At 41.2% G+C, this 21,063-nt stretch overlaps 1 protein-coding gene across 1 annotated transcript in view; it reads right to left on the bottom strand.

Annotated features, from left to right (window-relative positions):
- mslnb (mesothelin b) overlaps positions 1-21,063 on the bottom strand; it is a 21,251-nt gene extending 188 nt beyond the window's left edge. Inside the window, exons 1-54 of the mRNA XM_071526678.1 lie at positions 20,947-21,063; positions 16,812-16,912; positions 15,876-15,894; positions 15,637-15,673; positions 14,406-14,528; positions 13,797-13,996; positions 13,561-13,664; positions 13,268-13,380; positions 12,670-12,924; positions 11,762-11,836; positions 11,394-11,635; positions 11,071-11,158; positions 10,675-10,818; positions 10,151-10,353; positions 9,948-10,057; positions 9,581-9,699; positions 9,178-9,354; positions 9,066-9,097; positions 8,811-8,908; positions 8,506-8,528; positions 8,365-8,386; positions 8,223-8,250; positions 8,043-8,127; positions 7,718-7,864; positions 7,290-7,501; positions 6,991-7,091; positions 6,728-6,846; positions 6,444-6,620; positions 6,325-6,356; positions 6,075-6,172; positions 5,837-5,859; positions 5,697-5,718; positions 5,564-5,591; positions 5,384-5,468; positions 5,060-5,206; positions 4,632-4,843; positions 4,332-4,432; positions 4,067-4,185; positions 3,783-3,959; positions 3,664-3,695; positions 3,414-3,511; positions 3,174-3,196; positions 3,034-3,055; positions 2,901-2,928; positions 2,721-2,805; positions 2,396-2,542; positions 1,606-1,817; positions 1,306-1,406; positions 1,041-1,159; positions 757-933; positions 638-669; positions 388-485; positions 150-172; positions 10-31 (exon numbers count right to left, since the gene is read on the bottom strand). Coding sequence (XP_071382779.1) covers positions 10-31; positions 150-172; positions 388-485; positions 638-669; positions 757-933; positions 1,041-1,159; positions 1,306-1,406; positions 1,606-1,817; positions 2,396-2,542; positions 2,721-2,805; positions 2,901-2,928; positions 3,034-3,055; positions 3,174-3,196; positions 3,414-3,511; positions 3,664-3,695; positions 3,783-3,959; positions 4,067-4,185; positions 4,332-4,432; positions 4,632-4,843; positions 5,060-5,206; positions 5,384-5,468; positions 5,564-5,591; positions 5,697-5,718; positions 5,837-5,859; positions 6,075-6,172; positions 6,325-6,356; positions 6,444-6,620; positions 6,728-6,846; positions 6,991-7,091; positions 7,290-7,501; positions 7,718-7,864; positions 8,043-8,127; positions 8,223-8,250; positions 8,365-8,386; positions 8,506-8,528; positions 8,811-8,908; positions 9,066-9,097; positions 9,178-9,354; positions 9,581-9,699; positions 9,948-10,057; positions 10,151-10,353; positions 10,675-10,818; positions 11,071-11,158; positions 11,394-11,635; positions 11,762-11,836; positions 12,670-12,924; positions 13,268-13,380; positions 13,561-13,664; positions 13,797-13,996; positions 14,406-14,528; positions 15,637-15,673; positions 15,876-15,894; positions 16,812-16,863 — 5,368 coding nt within the window. The 5' untranslated portion in view covers positions 16,864-16,912; positions 20,947-21,063. The remainder of the gene's footprint in view (positions 1-9; positions 32-149; positions 173-387; positions 486-637; positions 670-756; positions 934-1,040; positions 1,160-1,305; positions 1,407-1,605; positions 1,818-2,395; positions 2,543-2,720; positions 2,806-2,900; positions 2,929-3,033; positions 3,056-3,173; positions 3,197-3,413; positions 3,512-3,663; positions 3,696-3,782; positions 3,960-4,066; positions 4,186-4,331; positions 4,433-4,631; positions 4,844-5,059; positions 5,207-5,383; positions 5,469-5,563; positions 5,592-5,696; positions 5,719-5,836; positions 5,860-6,074; positions 6,173-6,324; positions 6,357-6,443; positions 6,621-6,727; positions 6,847-6,990; positions 7,092-7,289; positions 7,502-7,717; positions 7,865-8,042; positions 8,128-8,222; positions 8,251-8,364; positions 8,387-8,505; positions 8,529-8,810; positions 8,909-9,065; positions 9,098-9,177; positions 9,355-9,580; positions 9,700-9,947; positions 10,058-10,150; positions 10,354-10,674; positions 10,819-11,070; positions 11,159-11,393; positions 11,636-11,761; positions 11,837-12,669; positions 12,925-13,267; positions 13,381-13,560; positions 13,665-13,796; positions 13,997-14,405; positions 14,529-15,636; positions 15,674-15,875; positions 15,895-16,811; positions 16,913-20,946) is intronic.

Raw genomic sequence — 21,063 nt, 5'->3', positions numbered from 1 at the left:
AGCTCTTACCGTTGAATTTGGTTATTGGGCACTGTGAATGACAGGTTAGAACATAATGTTAAAGATAAATCAATAAAATTGAAATAACAGCTATAAAATTGAGGTAAAATATACCTATAGATATAATGACAAGTAGAGAAAAATCTCACCGTAACATTCCCTGGCAAGCAATCTGTCCAAATCAACAAATTGAAAATATTCAGTCAGTTTCTGTCAACTATAATGTACACATAACACTATCGAGGTTCAATTGTTCACATCAGGTATAGCGGTATAAATTTGTGGGTATGGTCGCTGTGTGTGTGTGTGTCTGTGTGTATGTATCCATGTGCATGTGCACGTGTGTGTGTGTGTGTGTATGTGTGTGTGTGTGTCTGTGTAACTGACCTTCTGGTGCAATGTTTATCAGCTGATCAATATGGGCCCTGGTGCCTGGTTTGATTTCCGGGGGCAGAGATGGTATGGCTCCATACAAACGCTCAAAACTGACACACAACATTAAAAACACATTTAAGGACACCAATAAGGACTAAAGCCAAATGGAATAAATCTGACAGCTGTGACAAAATTTGAAAGTTGGTTGGAATAAATCACCAAATGCTGTTGTGAGTTATAAAAACATCCAAAAAGCACTCACATGAGTTTGTAGACACCGCAGGGTGGACGAACCTGAGAAATTAAATATTTGACCATGAACATTCGGGACAGTTGACAGTTTACCATACACTTTAGAGCTATCATAAGCAGAGCTGTTACCTCTTTAACCAGCTGGACCAGGTGGTGCAGGACCTCCGCAAACCTCCTTTCCTCTGGAGCCTCAGTCAGGTAGTTAAACACTCTGTGGATGACGACTTCTTTCTCTGGTGGAGTAGGAAGAGGCAACACCAGCAGCTCCGCAGTCTGCTTTGGAGACAGGAGTTGTAGGTTCTCCAGCTAGAAAGAAGGAAAGGGAAGAAGAAAATTGTTATTTGAAATTTACTAGGTAATTAAATTATAGGCCCAATGATGTTAGTGCCTTGTCAGCAGAACTGAAGTCTTACCGGGACAAAGTCTGGGTTGAGATCCAGCAAATCTCTGAGTGACACGAACACTGAAAATGGACCAAAATTCTTCCGCAGCCAGTCTGCACTGCTGTTGGAGCTGGACACACAGCCTGGATCTGGAGGGGATGGATCAGAATTAAACACCAAGTCATGAAAATACAAAGATATATGTAAATGCTAACAGAACAAGAAACTTTGCCAGTAAAGAAGGAGTCAATCAAAGTGAAATAGATTTGAAAACAACAATCAGCCAAGCTTGTACCTGATTGCCGATGGGAGAGGAACGGGAGGATTAGCTCCCTCAAGACCAAATGCTGCTGCTTTAAGGTCATGTTATCAAACTGGTGGCTAAATGCCTGCAGTCTGAGAATAAAATCAAGAACAGAATGAGAAATCACTTTTACCTTTTAAGCCAAAAAGACTAAATATCAAATCAAAAGGATATAGACATAGAATGTGATATACTGTATATGCATATTGTTGTGAAAGACATACAGGAGCTGTGAAGGCTTTATGTCATGGTAAGGAGGACAGGATAAAAAGTCTCTAGTTCAACACTCACATTCGCTGGTATGAATGACAGCTGAGGTTCCTGCTGTTGAGACAGTGCAGGAACATTCCTGATGCAGATGGCAGGAATCCTCTCAGTCGGCCAGAGAACCACTTCCTGATGACGCTGCTGTCCCCCAGCTGCTCATCACTCAGCATCAACACCCTCATCTCTCCGATCACATCCAGAACCTCAGACGCTGATGAACCAATCATGGGCATGGGCTGGAGGAGAGATTGATGATCATTTTAAAAAGATGGGGCCATCTTTTAATGTTTTTAATAGAATCATTAGTATTGATGGAGTCATGTGGCCTAGAGTTTAGAGGAGCAGACTTGTAGCTGAAACGTTCAAATCCCCGGACTAGCTGGGAAAATGTGGATGGGAAAAGTGAACGAGTAACACTCTTCCCTTTCTTAACAACTACCATGTGCCTTCTCTTACACAGGCCTCAAAAGATGTAGAGTTGAGGATCTGGCAGAGTTGTATGTGAGTTTGAGTGAGTTTGAGTGAGTTTATTTATTTAAGAAGGGACAATGCACATTAATTAACATGAGCACTTAGGTCCATCATGTACAAGTGCCAGATTTAGCTAGGCTAGTTTTCATCTGCAGTCCCTGGCAGGTTGATGGCATATAAAAAACATTAAGAGAAAACATACAGGAACACATAGGCACATAAACACATAAGCACAGACAAAAGCACATAAGCACAGACAAATAGTAAGACAATGACGTAACCCCTACTCCAGATTATGACAGCAGTCCCTGGTATGTAAATAGAAGTTAGTCAAAGCACTGACCATATTAGCAAGGATGTCCAGAGCCGGGTCCAAGACAGAGGAGAGCTTAGTGAGCAGCATCTTCCACACCATTTTAGACTGACTGCTGTTTCCAGGCAGATTGCATCTCAGAAGAGACACCAGATGATTGGCTGTGAAGTTCTCTAGCTGTGTGTGTGAGAGAGTGAAAGTAGACATTGGAAGTTATTTAGTCAAACAAGCAGGATGTTGCACAGAATCTACACTGAATTGCAGAAACTGTCCTACACACTATTTACTACTCATATGCAATTCCAATGTGATTTTAACCGTGAGACAAAAGAGTAAGAATAAATTAGGTTTTCACCTGTGCACATGCATATTTCTCCAGGGTAAAATTACAGGGAACGTCCATGGAGACTGATGTGCTCAAGTAATGCTGTAGCTCGTTGCTGTGAATAAATGTAAAATAGCAATTAAAGGTCAATACAATCATTGTTGCAACACTTTGGGGAATTTTGGATATAGATAGTAAAGAATGGATTACCTGTTGATTCCACTGCAGATTTGAGTTCCTGTCAAATGACACAGAAAAAAATGAATCTCAAAGAACGGCAGCTCTAGAAGCAATTAATACAATAGTATTCGAACTGTACACATGTCTGTGGAAGAGCTCTTACCGTTGAATTTGGTTATTGGGCACTGTGAATGACAGGTTAGAACATAATGTTAAAGATAAATCAATAAAATTGAAATAACAGCTATAAAATTGAGGTAAAATATACCTATAGATATAATGACAAGTAGAGAAAAATCTCACCGTAACATTCCCTGGCAAGCAATCTGTCCAAATCAACAAATTGAAAATATTCAGTCAGTTTCTGTCAACTATAATGTACACATAACACTATCGAGGTTCAATTGTTCACATCAGGTATAGCGGTATAAATTTGTGGGTATGGTCGCTGTGTGTGTGTGTGTCTGTGTGTATGTATCCATGTGCATGTGCACGTGTGTGTGTGTGTGTGTGTATGTGTGTGTGTGTGTCTGTGTAACTGACCTTCTGGTGCAATGTTTATCAGCTGATCAATATGGGCCCTGGTGCCTGGTTTGATTTCCGGGGGCAGAGATGGTATGGCTCCATACAAACGCTCAAAACTGACACACAACATTAAAAACACATTTAAGGACACCAATAAGGACTAAAGCCAAATGGAATAAATCTGACAGCTGTGACAAAATTTGAAAGTTGGTTGGAATAAATCACCAAATGCTGTTATGAGTTATAAAAACATCCAAAAAGCACTCACATGAGTTTGTAGACACCGCAGGGTGGACGAACCTGAGAAATTAAATATTTGACCATGAACATTCGGGACAGTTGACAGTTTACCATACACTTTAGAGCTATCATAAGCAGAGCTGTTACCTCTTTAACCAGCTGGACCAGGTGGTGCAGGACCTCCGCAAACCTCCTTTCCTCTGGAGCCTCAGTCAGGTAGTTAAACACTCTGTGGATGACGACTTCTTTCTCTGGTGGAGTAGGAAGAGGCAACACCAGCAGCTCCGCAGTCTGCTTTGGAGACAGGAGTTGTAGGTTCTCCAGCTAGAAAGAAGGAAAGGGAAGAAGAAAATTGTTATTTGAAATTTACTAGGTAATTAAATTATAGGCCCAATGATGTTAGTGCCTTGTCAGCAGAACTGAAGTCTTACCGAGGCAAAGTCTGGGTTGAGATCCAGCAAATCTCTGAGTGACACGAACACTGAAAATGGACCAAAATTCTTCCGCAGCCAGTCTGCACTGCTGTTGGAGCTGGACACACAGCCTGGATCTGGAGGGGATGGATCAGAATTAAACACCAAGTCATAAAAATGCAAAGATATGTGTAAATGCTAACAGAATAAGAAACTTTGCCAGTAAAGAAGGAGTCAATCAAAGTGAAATAGATTTGAAAACAACAACCGGCCAAGCTTGTACCTGATTGCCGATGGGAGAGGAACGGGAGGATTAGCTCCCTCAAGACCAAATGCTGCTGCTTTAAGGTCATGTTATCAAACTGGTGGCTAAATGCCTGCAGTCTGAGAATAAAATCAAGAACAGAATGAGAAATCACTTTTACCTTTGAAGCCAAAAAGACTAAATATCAAATCAAAAGGATATAGACATAGAATGCGATATACTGTATATGCATATTGTTGTGAAAGACATGCAGGAGCTGTGAAGGCTTTATGTCATGGTAAAGAGGACAGGATAAGAAGTCTCTAGATCAACACTCACATTTGCTGGTATGAATGACAGCTGAGGTTCCTGCTGTTGAGACAGTGCAGGAACATTCCTGATGCAGATGGCAGGAATCCTCTCAGTCGGCCAGAGAACCACTTCCTGATGACGCTGCTGTCCCCCAGCTGCTCATCACTCAGCATCAACACCCTCATCTCTCCGATCACATCCAGAACCTCAGACGCTGATGAACCAATCATGGGCATGGACTGGAGGAGAGAACGATGATCATTTTACAAAGATTTGTGGCCGAAACATTCAAATCCCCAGATTAGCTGGGAAAATGTGGGTGGGAAAAGTGAATGAGCTCTTCCCTTCCTTAACAACTACCATCGATGTGTCCTCTCTTAAACAGGCCTCAAAAGATGTAGAGTTGAGGAGTTTACATAGTTGTAAGCACATCAGAGGTTCGTCAAGACACTGACCATATTAGCAAGGATGTCCAGAGCTGGGTCCAAGACAGAGGAGAGCTTAGTGAGCAGCATCTTCCACACCATTTTAGACTGACTGCTGTTTCCAGGCAGATTGCATCTCAGAAGAGACACCAGATGATTGGCTGTGAAGTTCTCTAGCTGTGTGTGAGAGAGTGAAAGGTAGACATAGAAAGTTATTTAGTCAAACAAGCAGGATGTTGCACAGAATCTACACTGAATTGCAGAAACTGTCCTACACACTATTTACTACTCATATGCAATTCCAATGTGATTTTAACCATGAGACAAAAGAGTAAGAATGAATTAGGTTTTCACCTGTGCACATGCATATTTCTCCAGGGTAAAATTACAGGGAACGTCCATGGAGACTGATGTGCTCAAGTAATGCTGTAGCTTGTTGCTGTGAATAAATGTAAAATAGCAATTAAACGTCAATACAATCATTGTTGCAACACTTTGGGGAATTTTGGATATAGATAGTAAAGAATGGATTACCTGTTGATTCCACTGCAGATTTGAGTTCCTGTCAAATGACACAGAAAAAAATGAATCTCAAAGAACGGCAGCTCTTGAAGCAATTAATACAATAGTATTCGAACTGTACACATGTCTGTGGAAGAGCTCTTACCGTTGAATTTGGTTATTGGGCACTGTGAATGACAGGTTTGAACATAATGTTAAAGATAAATCAATAAAATTGAAATAACAGCTATAAAATTGAGGTAAAATATACCTATAGATATAATGACAAGTAGAGAAAAATCTCACCGTAACATTCCCTGGCAAGCAATCTGTCCAAATCAACAAATTGAAAATATTCAGTCAGTTTCTGTCAACTATAATGTACACATAACACTATCGAGGTTCAATTGTTCACATCAGGTATAGCGGTATAAATTTGTGGGTATGGTCGCTGTGTGTGTGTGTGTCTGTGTGTATGTATCCATGTGCATGTGCACGTGTGTGTGTGTGTGTGTATGTGTGTGTGTGTGTCTGTGTAACTGACCTTCTGGTGCAATGTTTATCAGCTGATCAATATGGGCCCTGGTGCCTGGTTTGATTTCCGGGGGCAGAGATGGTATGGCTCCATACAAACGCTCAAAACTGACACACAACATTAAAAACACATTTAAGGACACCAATAAGGACTAAAGCCAAATGGAATAAATCTGACAGCTGTGACAAAATTTGAAAGTTGGTTGGAATAAATCACCAAATGCTGTTGTGAGTTATAAAAACATCCAAAAAGCACTCACATGAGTTTGTAGACACCGCAGGGTGGACGAACCTGAGAAATTAAATATTTGACCATGAACATTTGGGACAGTTGACAGTTTACCATACACTTTAGAGCTATCATAAGCAGAGCTGTTACCTCTTTAACCAGCTGGACCAGGTGGTGCAGGACCTCCGCAAACCTCCTTTCCTCTGGAGCCTCAGTCAGGTAGTTAAACACTCTGTGGATGACGACTTCTTTCTCTGGTGGAGTAGGAAGAGGCAACACCAGCAGCTCCGCAGTCTGCTTTGGAGACAGGAGTTGTAGGTTCTCCAGCTAGAAAGAAGGAAAGGGAAGAAGAAAATTGTTATTTGAAATTTACTAGGTAATTAAATTATAGGCCCAATGATGTTAGTGCCTTGTCAGCAGAACTGAAGTCTTACCGGGGCAAAGTCTGGGTTGAGATCCAGCAAATCTCTGAGTGACACGAACACTGAAAATGGACCAAAATTCTTCCGCAGCCAGTCTGCACTGCTGTTGGAGCTGGACACACAGCCTGGATCTGGAGGGGATGGATCAGAATTAAACACCAAGTCATGAAAATACAAAGATATATGAAAATGCTAACAGAACAAGAAACTTTGCCAGTAAAGAAGGAGTCAATCAAAGTGAAATAGATTGAAACAACAATCAGCCAAGCTTGTACCTGATTGCCGATGGGAGAGGAACGGGAGGATTAGCTCCCTCAAGACCAAATGCTGCTGCTTTAAGGTCATGTTATCAAACTGGTGGCTAAATGCCTGCAGTCTGAGAATAAAATCAAGAACAGAATGAGAAATCACTTTTACCTTTGAAGCCAAAAGACTAAATATCAAATCAAAAGGATATAGACATAGAATGCGATATACTGTATATGCATATTGTTGTGAAAGACATGCAGGAGCTGTGAAGGCTTTATGTCATGGTAAAGAGGACAGGATAAGAAGTCTCTAGATCAACACTCACATTTGCTGGTATGAATGACAGCTGAGGTTCCTGCTGTTGAGACAGTGCAGGAACATTCCTGATGCAGATGGCAGGAATCCTCTCAGTCGGCCAGAGAACCACTTCCTGATGACGCTGCTGTCCCCCAGCTGCTCATCACTCAGCATCAACACCCTCATCTCTCCGATCACATCCAGAACCTCAGACGCTGATGAACCAATCATGGGCATGGACTGGAGGAGAGAACGATGATCATTTTACAAAGATTTGTGGCCGAAACATTCAAATCCCCAGATTAGCTGGGAAAATGTGGGTGGGAAAAGTGAACGAGCTCTTCCCTTCCTTAACAACTACCATCGATGTGTCCTCTCTTAAACAGGCCTCAAAAGATGTAGAGTTGAGGAGTTTACATAGTTGTAAGCACATCAGAGGTTCGTCAAGACACTGACCATATTAGCAAGGATGTCCAGAGCCGGGTCCAAGACAGAGGAGAGCTTAGTGAGCAGCATCTTCCACACCACTTTAGACTGACTGCTGTTTCCAGGCAGATTGCATCTCAGAAGAGACACCAGATGATTGGCTGTGAAGTTCTCTAGCTGTGTGTGAGAGAGAGTGAAAGTAGACATTGGAAGTTATTTAGTCAAACAAGCAGGATGTTGCACAGAATCTACACTGAATTGCAGAAACTGTCCTACTCACTATTTACTACTCATATGCAATTCCAGTCTGATTTTGACCCTGAGACAAAAGAGTAAGCATAAATTAGGTTTTCACCTGTGCACATGCATATTTCTCCAGGGTAAGATTACAGGGAACATCCATAGAGACCGATGTGCTCAAGTAATGCTGTAGCTCGTTGCTGTGAATAAATGTAAAATAGCAAATACATGTCAATACAGTAACTGTTGCAACACTTTGGGGAATTTTGGATATAGATAGTAAAGAATGGATTACCTGTTGATTCCGCTGCAGATTTTAGTACCTGTCAAATGACACAGAAAAAACATGTATCTCAAACAAAGGCAGCTGTAGAAGCAATTAGTATACAATACTACTATAGATTGAACTATACAAATGTCTGTCGAAGAGCTCTTACCGTTGAATCTGGTTACTGGGCACTGTGAATGACAGGTTAGAACATATTTTAAAGATTACAGCAATAAATATAAGAGCTATAAAATATTGGTGAAACAGATTAACTGAAAATAGAAGAAGATAGACTATAAAGAAATCTCACCGTAATATTTCCTGGCAAACAATCTGTCCAAATCAACACAGAGATAATATTCAGTCAGCTTATGTCAACTATAATGTACACATAACACTATCTGCTCATTATGATTACAGTAGAAAAACTGATAACAGACTGCTGTACAGATCAGGTAATGGTATAACTTTGTGGGTATGGTGACTCTGTGTATGTGTGCATATGTGTGCGTGTGTGTGTGTGTGTGTGTGTGTGTGTGTGTGTGTGTGTGTTTGTCTGCGTGTGAATGTGTGTGTGTGTGTGTGTGTATGTGTGTGTGTGTGTGAGTGACTGACCCTCTGGTGCAACATTTATCAGATGATCAATTTGGGCCCAGGTGGCTGGTTCGATTTCCTGGGGCAGAGATGGTATGGCTCCATACAAACGTTCAAAACTGACACACAACAATAAAAAATCCAGTTAATGACACCAATCTTAACCAAAATGGAAAAAATCTGACAACTGTGAGTTCATGTAACAAAATGTAAAAGTTGGCTGGAATAAATCACCAAATGCTGTTGTAAGTTATAAAAACATCTGACAGCACTCACATGAGTTTGTAGACACCGCAGGGTGGACGAACCTGAGAAATGAAATATTTTAATTACTATGAACATTGGGGACAGTTTGCCAGTTTAAAGCTATCATAAGCAGAGCTGTTACCTCTTTAACCAGCTGGACCAGGTGGTGCAGGACCTCCAGAAACCTTCTTTCCTCTGGAGACTCAGTCAGGTAGTCAAACACTCTGTGGATGACGACTTCTTTCTCTGGTGGAGTAGGAAGAGGCAACACCAGCAGCTCCGCAGTCTGCTTTGGAGACAGGAGGTGCAGGACCTCCAGCTGGAGAGGAGAAAGGCAGCAAGAAGAAAGGAGAGGAGAGGAGAGGAGAGGAGAGGAGAGGAGGAGAGGAGAGGAGAGGAGAGGAGAGGAGAGGAGAGGAGAGGAGAGGAGAGGAGAGGAGAGGAGAGGAGAGAAAGGTTTCAGGTTCAGCACAAAAGCACAGCTAAAGAATTCAATTAAGCTCAGTCTCCAGTATAAATGCTTGCTGAAAGTTTTCCAGACTTACTCCAGAGAAGTTTGGGTTGAGCCTGTAGAAGTCTCTAACAGAGGCGAACACTGAGAAGAAACCAAAGTTCTTTTCCAGCCAGTCTGCACTGTGATTGGCTGAGGAGACACACTGGGGATCTGAAGATAAAAACGTGTGTCAATACCAAATATTAGTGTTGCCGTGATTTACATGCGAAGTTTGTTGTATCATGTGTCAAAACGTAGTGTAAAGCTCTAAGTTGTATGTCTCAAATGTTTATGTGGTTGCAGGATAAATCGCTTCAGATTCTGTTTATCATTCTAAGTCTAAAAGTCACAATTATCTTGCTTTCCTATTGCTTTGTGCTTCTAACTGTAGCTGCTAAGACTGCCTTCAGTTTACTTACCGGAGGTGTTGTGATGTAGCAGGAAGGGATAGATGAAATGCTCGTAGATCATGTGACTGTACATCTGATCATGATCCATGTGGAGCATGTGTTTGCTTAGCTCTGCTACTCTGGAGATGGCAGGACAAATACGAAAATAACAATCACTATACCATGAATATGCATGTGTGAAAAAAGCATTCCCCTCAAAACTGGCAACTCACAGGGTTTGGTAAACGGGGCAGGTGAAGTTCTTAGTGCTGAGGCAGGAGAGGAGGCTTGTGGGTATTTGAGGCAGTAGGGGCAGCAGCTTGGTCTGGAACCAGAGCTTGATGAAGTCCGGGTCCTCCAGGTTCTCCCGGGTCAGAGACGGAGACTCCACCTGAGTGAACACCTCCCTAAAGTGGGACGCTACCTCACTGAAGTTCTACAGGAGGGAAAGGCAGAAGAACGCAGCACTGATTTTGGTTTCTACTGTAATTGCAACCTGTGTAATAAATAATAAAACAAGCAAACAAACAAACATACAAGCAAATAGATAGAGAGGTAGCGGGGTTGGGGCCATTCATGAATTGAATTGAAAATGCCTGGTAAATTACAATTCAGGTCCTGGAGTTGGAATTACAATTCAGTTTAATTCATAAATTGTTTATTCATGAATTGACCCCAAACCTGATAGGTATGTAGGTATTCTTAAACATCCTAATTATATCCACAACGCTAACACTAGTGACAGGTTGAGGCTTACCGCTGTGGAGAACTCCTTGACCAGTGAGTTCAGACGTCCTGTCAGCTCTGCAACCATTCTCATGATCGTCTCCTCGGACAGCGTCAGGTTGCTACGGCCAATGCAGTGCAGGACATGGGCTACATTTACCACTGCATTGGTCAGCTGGAAGCATGAATAAAACAGGGGAAGAAAAAAGAACGAAGGATAAGTGAAGAGATTGAGAGAGGGATGGGAAGAAATAAGAAGAAAGGGTAAGAAAAGAAAGGGAAAGAAAGAAATGGATGAAAGTGCAGAGGACGGTCAGTTTTCTTTAGGAATCATTTGTGGTGTAAATTTAGATGAGATAAACACATAAAATTTGCATTCATAAAAAAGGAAATGAAAAAAATGAATGAAAAAATGAAGCCTCCTCACTCCACATGATCCCTCGTCTTTGTCCAGGGTGATGCTACAGATGTCCTGGAGTCCAGATGTGTTATTGTCCATACCATAGTCCAAATAGCTGTACAACAAGAAAAATAATCATGTTTAGTTACACACAAAAGACTTTACAATACACCATTTCACATCACAGTATAACATTAACTGACTTGGGGTGGCTGAGTGGACTGCTGTGAATTTATCTCATTATCATTTCATTCATAATTCTATCTTCACTATACTATATGAAAAAATGAATAAAACATTGAAGGAGGAGGAACTCTCATTGTATAAAAAAAAATGTTTGCTTGGCTCACAATAGACGGTGGAAGGCCAGTGTGATGTTTTCATGCATCAGGGCCTGCTCGTCACTCAAAAACCTCCGCAACACTGGCTTTACAACATGCTGGTACCAGTCTTCCACATCTGTCACATCAAACGTTTCCCTCTCAGGAGCTACAGATTCATTATGCGGTCTGTAGATGCTTGCTAGCTCGGCGAGAGTCCAGTTGAGCAGAGCCTGGGTCAGCGTGGTGCTTCTTATTTCTGATATATTCCTCTGGAGAGGCAGCAGGTGAGTCATTTCAGTTAGCAGACATACGGTAAACTTGCAGACATTGTCCATTTGTGTGTGTGAGTGTGTGTGTGTGTGTGTGTGTGTCTGTGTGTGTGTGTGTGCATGTACCTCGTGCGTGAGGGACACAAACTCCCTAACAAAGCTCCCAATAGGTCTGACGGCTCCCATGAACACATTTACAACCTGTAAATGTGGCAAAAATGATGATGATAATGAGGATGATGATGATGATGATGATGATGATGATGATGATGATGATGATGATGATGATTATTATTATTATTATTAGCATTATTATGTTAATAGAACTTATCTAAAAACAAGCATTTGGAATAAAAGTAAATAAAATAAGGGACCAAAAGAAATAAAAAGGATTAAAAATAAAAAAAAATAAAAGACCAATTCAGATAAACCATTACATAAAAGCCATTCTACAAAAATAAGATCTAAGAGGAGATTTAAAAGATGACGCTGATCTAGCCAGCCTGCGTTCTTCAGTCAGGTGGTTTCACAGCCTGGGGGCCCTGGAGGCAACTTGTGGAACCGTGAGAAGTTCCCTGCCAGAGGATCTCAGGCTGCTATCAGGCTCACAGAGTGTTTAAAGCTCTGCAATATAGCCAGCGGCCAAACCTTGTTGAGCATTAAAGCTAATCAGTAATATCTTAAAATCAATTCTAAAAGTGACTGGCAACCAGTGTAAAGATGCTAGAATTGGGCTGATATGGGAATCTTAATTGTTGATATATTCCTCAGTTGAAAGAAGCGGGACTGTGCTACCTTCTTAACCAGACCCTCAGAAGTTAGACCACCATACACCCCCGAATTTCTGGCCGCTAATTTAATGTTGCCAGACAGACTAGCCTAGTTTGTTCTGAATCATACCTCTGGAGCTGGGAGGGCCAAATAAAATTATTTCAGATTTACTATCACTGAGACATCCAGGTCTTGGTGTTATAACTATTATTTTAACAACGTGCAGAAATTACAATGACCTGACAATATCTATTCCACAGTACCTCTGTGAGGCTATCTTGGGGTGAAGGTGGTAAGTAGGGGTTGTATGTGAGTCCAGGAGGATAGGTGTGTGTGTGTCCTGGGCTGGTCCAGTGGATCTGTCCTGGGTTCGGGGTTGGGGTGGGCCGAGGGCCTTGGCCCCCTGTCATCAAACTGTGAAAGACCAGGCTCAGAGTGCCGTTGTCCAGACCTGCAACCTCAGGCCTCAGCAGCAGCTCAGCCTTTTGCTCTGGGGTCAGCAGGTGAAGGACCTCCAGCTGTGGGCGAAAATAAAAAGGACAGAGGGAACGAGGAGAGGAGAGAGAAGAGAGGAGGAAGGAAAGCAGTCAGAAGGAGAGGTAGGAAGAAAGGGGAAAAACAGAGGTGGGGCAAAGCCAGTACATGTTTCTTTATTAATGAAGCATTGGGTCTAAACACATAACTTCCAATTGAAACAGTTCCAGCTCCAGTATCTGGAGAACAAAAACCATAAAATCCCCCCCCACTCTGTCTCCTTTATGCTGACTGTTCATGGAGTCAGGTCGAGGTATAGGCTACGTGTTAAACAATCTTGTAAATCCTCTAAATGTTGTAGCGAAGAGAAGTATCAGTTTAACTCACACCACTGAAGACCATGTTGAGAGTTGAGAAGTCCTTTATGCGGGCCATAGCGCTGAAGGAACCAAAATTCCTGATTAACCAATCTTCACTGCCCTCCTCCGGCCGCACACAGCCTGTATGGAGATGGCATCACACAAAGAAATTAGAATAGTTAATTAATCTTATACTGATGTTAGCGAATCGAAGCATTTTTATGTAAGTTAAATAGCATTTAATGGATGGTGTATGATATATGTACAGTACAGTGAATTCATTATAAGCTAGAATTAAAGACATTGACATGAAAGCTGTACCAGCTACTCCCTCTCCAGACAGGAAGGGGTACATAAAGAACATGTAGATCCACTTCTGTCTCACAGGATCCATCTCAGAGAAATGGTGGCTCAGCTCCCTCACCCTGTAAGAAGAGAAGGGGGGGTCAAGCATGCTGTTTGTCTACATAAAGGGTGTGGTATGAGAGAGACACAGAGAAAAGACAAAGATGGAGATAGTGACTGAGACAAAGACAGAGACAGAGGAGCAGACGTACACAGTCTGGTAGGTGGTGCAGCTGAAGTTCTTGGTGCTGAGGCAGGACAGGAACTGTTTGCTGATTGAGCTCAGCAGTGGTTTGATCTTGACCTCCAGCCACATCTGGACCAGGGCTTGGTCCTGGAAAGGATCTGCCTCAGGGTTGAACATCATTGCTGCCTCCAGGCTCAGAAGTGGCACTCCCGCCATGCTGGACCTCTGAGGGGTGGGAGGGGGGAGGGAAGAAAAGAGAATGAGAGTAATGTTTGGTGAAATCAGTAAAGCACAAAACTAAAAGAAAAGAGAAGACTGTGCGACTTGAATTTTCTTCATAGTGGTTTTTACAAAAGCTTCATGTCTGCATGTGCGTTCTTCCTACTGAAGTTTAACATTTTACGGCATACAGTAGTGATATTGCCCAGTAATGACAGGCTTTACAGCAGATTATTTCTCATTGCATGGATAATTTCTCATGTGTTGTAAAGTGCATGTGTCACTCCTTGGAAAGAAGCCACAAAGATAGTATGACAACACCAACTGGTCAGGTGGGAATTTTTGGCAACATTCCTTCCGTTGCTTTTGTATTCAGGAACATTCCTTACTGCTATTGCTAGTTGTTCAGTCATACCATGAAGGTGTACACATCCAGGGAAGCCTCGATCAGTCCTTTCAGCCTCCGCATGTGATCTTTCCCCGTGTCCGTTGGTGGCAGGCCCACACACTGTAGGAAGTGCGAGGTTTGGTCCGGGACCTTAATGATGACAAGATGAGAACATAAGGAAAGAATGATCAGTTTGGATAATGAAATAATTTGATATAGTGTCATAAGAAAATGAACTGAAACCCGAAAATATGGTGGCAACGAAACTGCCATTGTTGAATATCCTATTGCTGATATTTGTAGACAACACAAACTGCACCAAAGCAACATTATGTGGTATTTTGTAACAGTACACAGACGATTTCCCTGGAAAGTGTGCAAATCCAGTTCACCATGGATACTCACTATGGGTGTCTCTATCAAATTATCTCATTATATTTGTGAGGAGTCATGACACATATTTCCAAAATAACAAAATATAGATGAGGTTAACTAATTAAGCTAAGATAAATTAGCAGTGTGATTGGAAACAAACCTTATGTTTGTATTCTTTTGTTGTCCTTTGGCTATAAGTAAGACTAAAACTCTAAGTGGCCCCGCCCCGCTCTGCAGGCTGCAGCATAGTTAACATCAAAACCTCAGCTAAACCAATGAAATCATCAATGGGAGGGAGTACAGGTTCGATCTGTAGCCCCGCCCCGTTCTGCAGGCTGCAGCTGGGTATACTTGCTACTGACAGTGAAAGGGGATTGCGACTTACCATGTAACTTTGCAGATTCAGTATGCTTTAGCCTCTTTAATAGCAGCACCAATAGCTTTAATAAGAAAACATACCCATAATATCCCCATTACTGTAAATTACCATGTGTCTCTTCGCTGGTTTACCATTTGTTGTTAAAAAAAAATAAAAAAAAAACAGTTCCAGAAGATTTCTCCAGATAATATAATAAATTAGAGCCTGACTTTCTTATTTCTAGCTATGGGAGGGACCTATGTTCACAAATCCGGATTTATCAAGATCATCAGAAAAACATCTTTTTTAGGGCAGAATTTCACTTCAACCACACTCTTGTACCCGCATTTGTGTACAAGTACGCAAAAAGGCTTCAGCAACTCTAACCCTGTAATCATCAAAGTGATCAAAACCATCAACAATTAGATATAAATAGCCTAGTGCTGCGTGCTGGACTAGACGTTTAGCGCTGGCACGTGACATTGTGTGTGTGAGTGTGTGCGTGCGATTGAGAACTTCATTCACCTGAGCACAGGTACCTTGTGCAATACAGGTTTCATTTCTGTAGATTTCCATCCGTGAAGCAGCCGGATGAGCATTTAGAGAGAAAAGAAAGCAAATTTCAGTCCACTATATTTAGAACTGTAAGAGTACGGGGATAATCTTAAAACACAGGTTTGACAGGAGCATCTTTTGCTCAACTGACTTTGTTAGAAAATGTATTGTCTCTTTACCACTGAGTTATTTCTACTGCCTGATCTTACCTTTGTGCGCTTGATATCCCTGTTTGAAAAAGAAGACATGATTCATTATTACAGCTGACCCACGATTTTATTGGACCCTAAATAGGATCTGATCTGAGAATGCATATTGTTTTTTAAAGGAAAAAAATCCACCCCGGGATGCTCTGACACTGTTATATATCATCAATCTGTGATGTTCAGTGCATTCTGGGAGTTATTTTGTGGTGAAGTGTTGTAATCACATTTTTTAGTGTACCCACTTTCCCTCAACCTGCCCCATCTACTTCTATTTCTACATTTCCCAGAATGCCTTTCGACAGCCCCCAGAGTGGCTAAACTTGTTGTATCTAGCTGTTGGTTTTACATGTAGGTGGAGAGAGTAAAGTGATGCAATAGTGCAACAGTAAGAAGAGCAAGAGAGTTTTTCCAGTCAATAAAAAGTGAGTCATGCCCCTTACTCAAGGGGCATGACTCACTCTGGTCTATTGAGGCTACTGTTAGTGGAGAAATTGTATCTCTGCCTCTTCTGCAATGGATTTCTTCCTGTATGACTGTTGAATGCTGGTGCAAAATGGTGAGTCTAGATAGGAGCTCTTGCTCTTTGATTTTGAGGGACCGACACCAAAACCTGATGTTTACCTTTGATGTTTTAGGGTTAGAGAGCAAAAAAAAAAATCTGCTGTTAAACTCCATTGTAGCTGCACTGGAAATCTTTTGATGTGGCATCACCTCTTCTGTATTTGGCCAGATATGTGTGGGAATAAGAAAAATACACCACCCAGCAACAAAATGGACCCAGACAAAATGCAAGGTATATCACTGATAGCTGTCTTTTTCTTAACAGTTTTAAAGTGTTTTAGGGTGGATTTTTCCTTTAAGTATTTCTTGACACTTCATATCCATTTGGATCAAGGAAACTGCAGAAGATAATCTCCTAACCCAATAATCTGCCCTTACCCCAGCAGTTTGCCAATAGGTAAACTAATAGGAAGAGGTGGCGTGATCTCATGATGTGGCTGACCCTCTCATGGGGTCCGGGGGCTCTCTGGGGAAAATCGCTGGGGAGGGAAGCAGAGAAACAGGTTGTAGTCAGTAACTTAAGTCCTCACAAGCCCCACATGACTGGCTGGTGAATCCACTGTAGTCTATTTTATAGACTTTTAGCCTCATCAGACACCAGCATGGCTGACTATAGTTAACCTGTAACCAATTATAAAACATATAGTTCTCGTCTTTCAGTTTTGATTGGCCAAGTTGCGTTCAAACCCGCTGTAAGATATCCAATAAACATATACCTGTGGTTGCCTAACTGTTCATTTAAATATTAATATGTTAACCACTCATCCCGCTATTAGAACCATGTCGCTGGGTGGAAGTATAACATGAAATTATTGTTTTTATCTAATTATTAATGATTAAGAATAAAAGGTCTACTGAACGTTGGCATTCTTTATTTCACCACAATGGCTTGTCACTCTTATCTCTTCTAAAACCACCTCAAAGAATGGCCTCTTAAAGCTTATTACCCAAGTCTGCCTTTTTACACATTCTCATTATTGTTGTCCAAAACTGTCATCAGTAGTAAATGGAAATACAGTACTTGAATAAAGGACACAGGCTGTGTATTTTTCTGGTAGATAAGAATCAGGGTGTGTCTGGTCAGTAGAGAGATGTTTCACAGTCAATAGCATAAGTGATCTTTAACATTGCTGTATAAAGGTGATGAGATAATAGATGCATCAGTTGAAAGAATGCTGAAATTCTACACCATCCAGCTACAAACAGTAGGCTACATAGAAACAAAGACAGTGAAGACACAACCCTGCTCAGAAAAAAAAGTAAATTGTTCCAGACGAGAGAAGAAAACTCTGCCTTCTAGTTTTTCTTGTTCTACAACTATGCTTTTATCTAATGGCTGTTCTTTTGTTGATATTTAAAGACTCTATAGACAACTTTTTTGCTTGAACTTATCATTATGAAGTAAATGATGATTGCACAGTGTAACGGCTATAGAATAATGACACCATCAGCGTTTAGATTGGTTCCCTATAAGCCTCGCTTTCACTATGCAATTCTGTCTGCCACCGGGCACGATCTCCCGAGACAAGGAAGGCTCGATTTACGGCACAAAGGAAGTGCGTCATCCATTGCGCAACCAACAGAGGTCCGGTAGCTATCCCCAGTTAAAAAAAAAGGTAGCTATCCCCAGTAGCGGAAATGGCGGACGGTGGAACAACCGCAGTGACAGTGGAAACACTACCCTCTATCGTAGCACTGAGATCGGGGTTTCTAGTTCAAATTGGGATTGTTTCTTGCTTTGGACAGTAGTAGTTTGGACAGTAGCAGGCTGCTGGTGGTAGCGTTAGCCATGTTGCTAACGTTTCTGGCTGCTAGCGGTAGCGTTAGCCATGTTGCTAACGCTACCGCTAGCAGCCAGAAAACGAACCAGGAGCTACAAGGAAGCCAGGACCAGCCAGAAACATACATCTATGTTTGTTTCTAGAATAAAAGAACATCTAACTATGTTTGTTTCTGGCTGCTAGCGTTAGCTATCGTAGCTAGCGTTAGCAACGTTAGCAGCCAGAAACAAACAAATGATCCATTGTCCGTTTGATAATCTAAACAAAGAACACGTTTTCTTGCAGTGGCCTTTCTAAAATGAGCAGTGGTGAAAGTTACTATATTGTGTTATGATCAAGGAGTTGATAAGCAGACAGATGGTTTGTTCTATTGCACAGAGCTAGGCTCTAACAGAAAGCGATCCGGTTGTCTTTGCAACAGCAGCGCAAACAACAATACCACTTGGAAACGCTAGAGGGGGACAACCAACGGGGGAAAGTTGAAAAGTTGTCTGTATCCACTTTAAATATTACCTAAAACCCAGTGGAGTATTTTTTTTTATTCAATCCCCTGATCCTGTGGTGTGTTGCCTCTGTTATAAGTCTTTCCAAATTATGAATTACTTTTTATAATTTACTTTTTCATCTCTGTCCCTGACAAATGCACTGGTTGCTTTCTCTACTTCACTCTTTCACTTTTATCTTTCTTTCTTTCTCTCTCTCTCTCTCTCTCTCTTTCTCACACACACACACACACAAACACACACACACACACACAAATGCCCCTCAACACTCTTGTTGGTAATGCAGTATGGATCTCCTGATTGGTCCTCTCCTTAGTGCCATGTCTTGCAACATACATCCTTGTCTAAGAATACAAATACATGGTTAAAGTGTAAGTGTTTGTCTCTCTGGCCGAGCCCAGGATCAATCCTCTCACACACATTTGTAACTTTGGCAGGTTGAATGCCAAGCTATTCAAACAGTTTGTGACTAATATGTTATTTCCAAAGCTGGAATCTAACAAAAGTGGTGTTACAACATTTGAAAATGTTTGACCAATGGTTTTGATTAAATGAAGAAAGCCGTATCCATACTAAAGCCTCATTTTTAGGGGTTTTAATTAATTAAGTTTATTAAGAGGATAAACCCAAAACACACAGCAAAACACAGAATAAATTGCAGTCCAAATTAAATCTGGTTACACAATCATTCTAAGCTCAACAGATGTAATGCTGCATTCGAAATGGTAACTTATTATTATTCTATGATGACTTATTCTATGATGATGAACCGAGCCTGATATTTTTCTAGAAAGGTGTTATCAAGATTAACTGTACAGTATTTTGGCTATTGAAGCACAGGCACATTTGCTCAGTGGGAAACTCATTCGTTTCACTGACTGCATTACGACAGTAATGCCACAGCTATTACCACAGCTGAATTTTCCAGCCACATTGTTATAATGTAGGTTAGGTGTTCTTTCTTCTGAAAGACTTTTAGAAAATCACCTTTCATTAGATATTCAGAAGACTCTCTCTTAACAGAAAATCTGAATAGGTTTGAACACAGTATTCTAACTCAATTTAATGAGGCAGCACTTATGTCTTATTCCCAGAGCTGAAATTATATGAAATCCCCAAGCGGCATGTTGTTGCTCACGCAACCAACTGATGCTCAGTAGTCACAGGACTATGACACCTTCTGATCAGCATAACATGACATAAAAAAATCCATGCAGATTTTACCACATACAACATATCACATACAACTCAAGATTAAACTGGTTTTCTATTTTAGAAACAAGACATGTTTTAATTTTGCTACAAGGAAAAGACTTGTCATAGCTACATTTCTCCCTATGATTGATTATGGTGATATTCTTTATATGCATGATGTGACACATGCGTGATTTAGCATTCTGAATGCTAAATCACTCGCTCATCGTTGTCACTTGTATGAAAGGGCAGGTCTGACTTCATTATATTACCACAGATGGCTTCATTGGCACATTTTTATCTACAAAGCCATCATAGGGCAACTCCCTGGCTATTTAAATCGCCTTTTCAATCGTATCACAAGTTCTTACAACTTGCGCTCTAAGAATTTACTAGTTTTCACTGTCCCTCGCCCTTCCACAGAATTTGGGAAGATGGCTTTTAGTAATTATGAAACAAAATAAGCAGCAGAGCTCACAACAGCAAACAAACTGAACATACTGATTCAAACAATGAATGGTGTAATCCACAACTAATGATAAGATAAGTTTCTGAAATCACAGTCTAACACCGACTCTGTTGCAGTCTTTAAAAACTGAAGTTTGTAGCTGTTTTACTTGAGATTGTATACTGTGTCATTTGTATATTTGTATGTTTTCCGTGTAATTTTATTGTGGTTTTGTGTTGTATTTTTGTAACATCTGTTTGCTGCTCTCTTGGCTAAGGCTCCCTTGCAAAAGAGATTAACATCTCAATGGGACTCACCTGGTTAAATAAAGGAGAAATAAAAATAAAAATAAATAAAGTGCTGATCACTGTTTATCTCAATGTTCAGCCCAATAGAAGCCCTGCACCTGCAAAGCACTATCATGCCCCAAAATAAGCAGCAGAGCTCACAACAGCAAACAAACTGAACATACTGATTCAAACAATGAATGGTGTAATCCACAACTAATGATAAGATAAGTTTCTGAAATCACAGTCTAACACCGACTCGTCTTGCAAATGACACAATGACATGAAATCAAAGCTCACCTAATCTCCTTCACAGGTGTTTGAAGCTGGAGTCCTTATGCTGCGTGTGTGTAATGCGCCGGTGTTGAACTAACTCTCTCTCTGTCTCTCTCTGTCTCTCTCTCTCTCTCTCCCCTG

This window comes from Centroberyx affinis, unplaced genomic scaffold (assembly GCF_046629955.1).
Source record: "Centroberyx affinis isolate AG114_WGS23_722 - 3 ecotype Tasmania unplaced genomic scaffold, CSIRO-AGI_Caff_v1 ptg001441l_1, whole genome shotgun sequence".
Taxonomy (NCBI): domain Eukaryota; kingdom Metazoa; phylum Chordata; class Actinopteri; order Beryciformes; family Berycidae; genus Centroberyx; species Centroberyx affinis.
The sequence above is the reverse complement of the archived record's forward strand: the minus strand, read 5'-3'. Positions and strand labels throughout refer to the sequence as shown.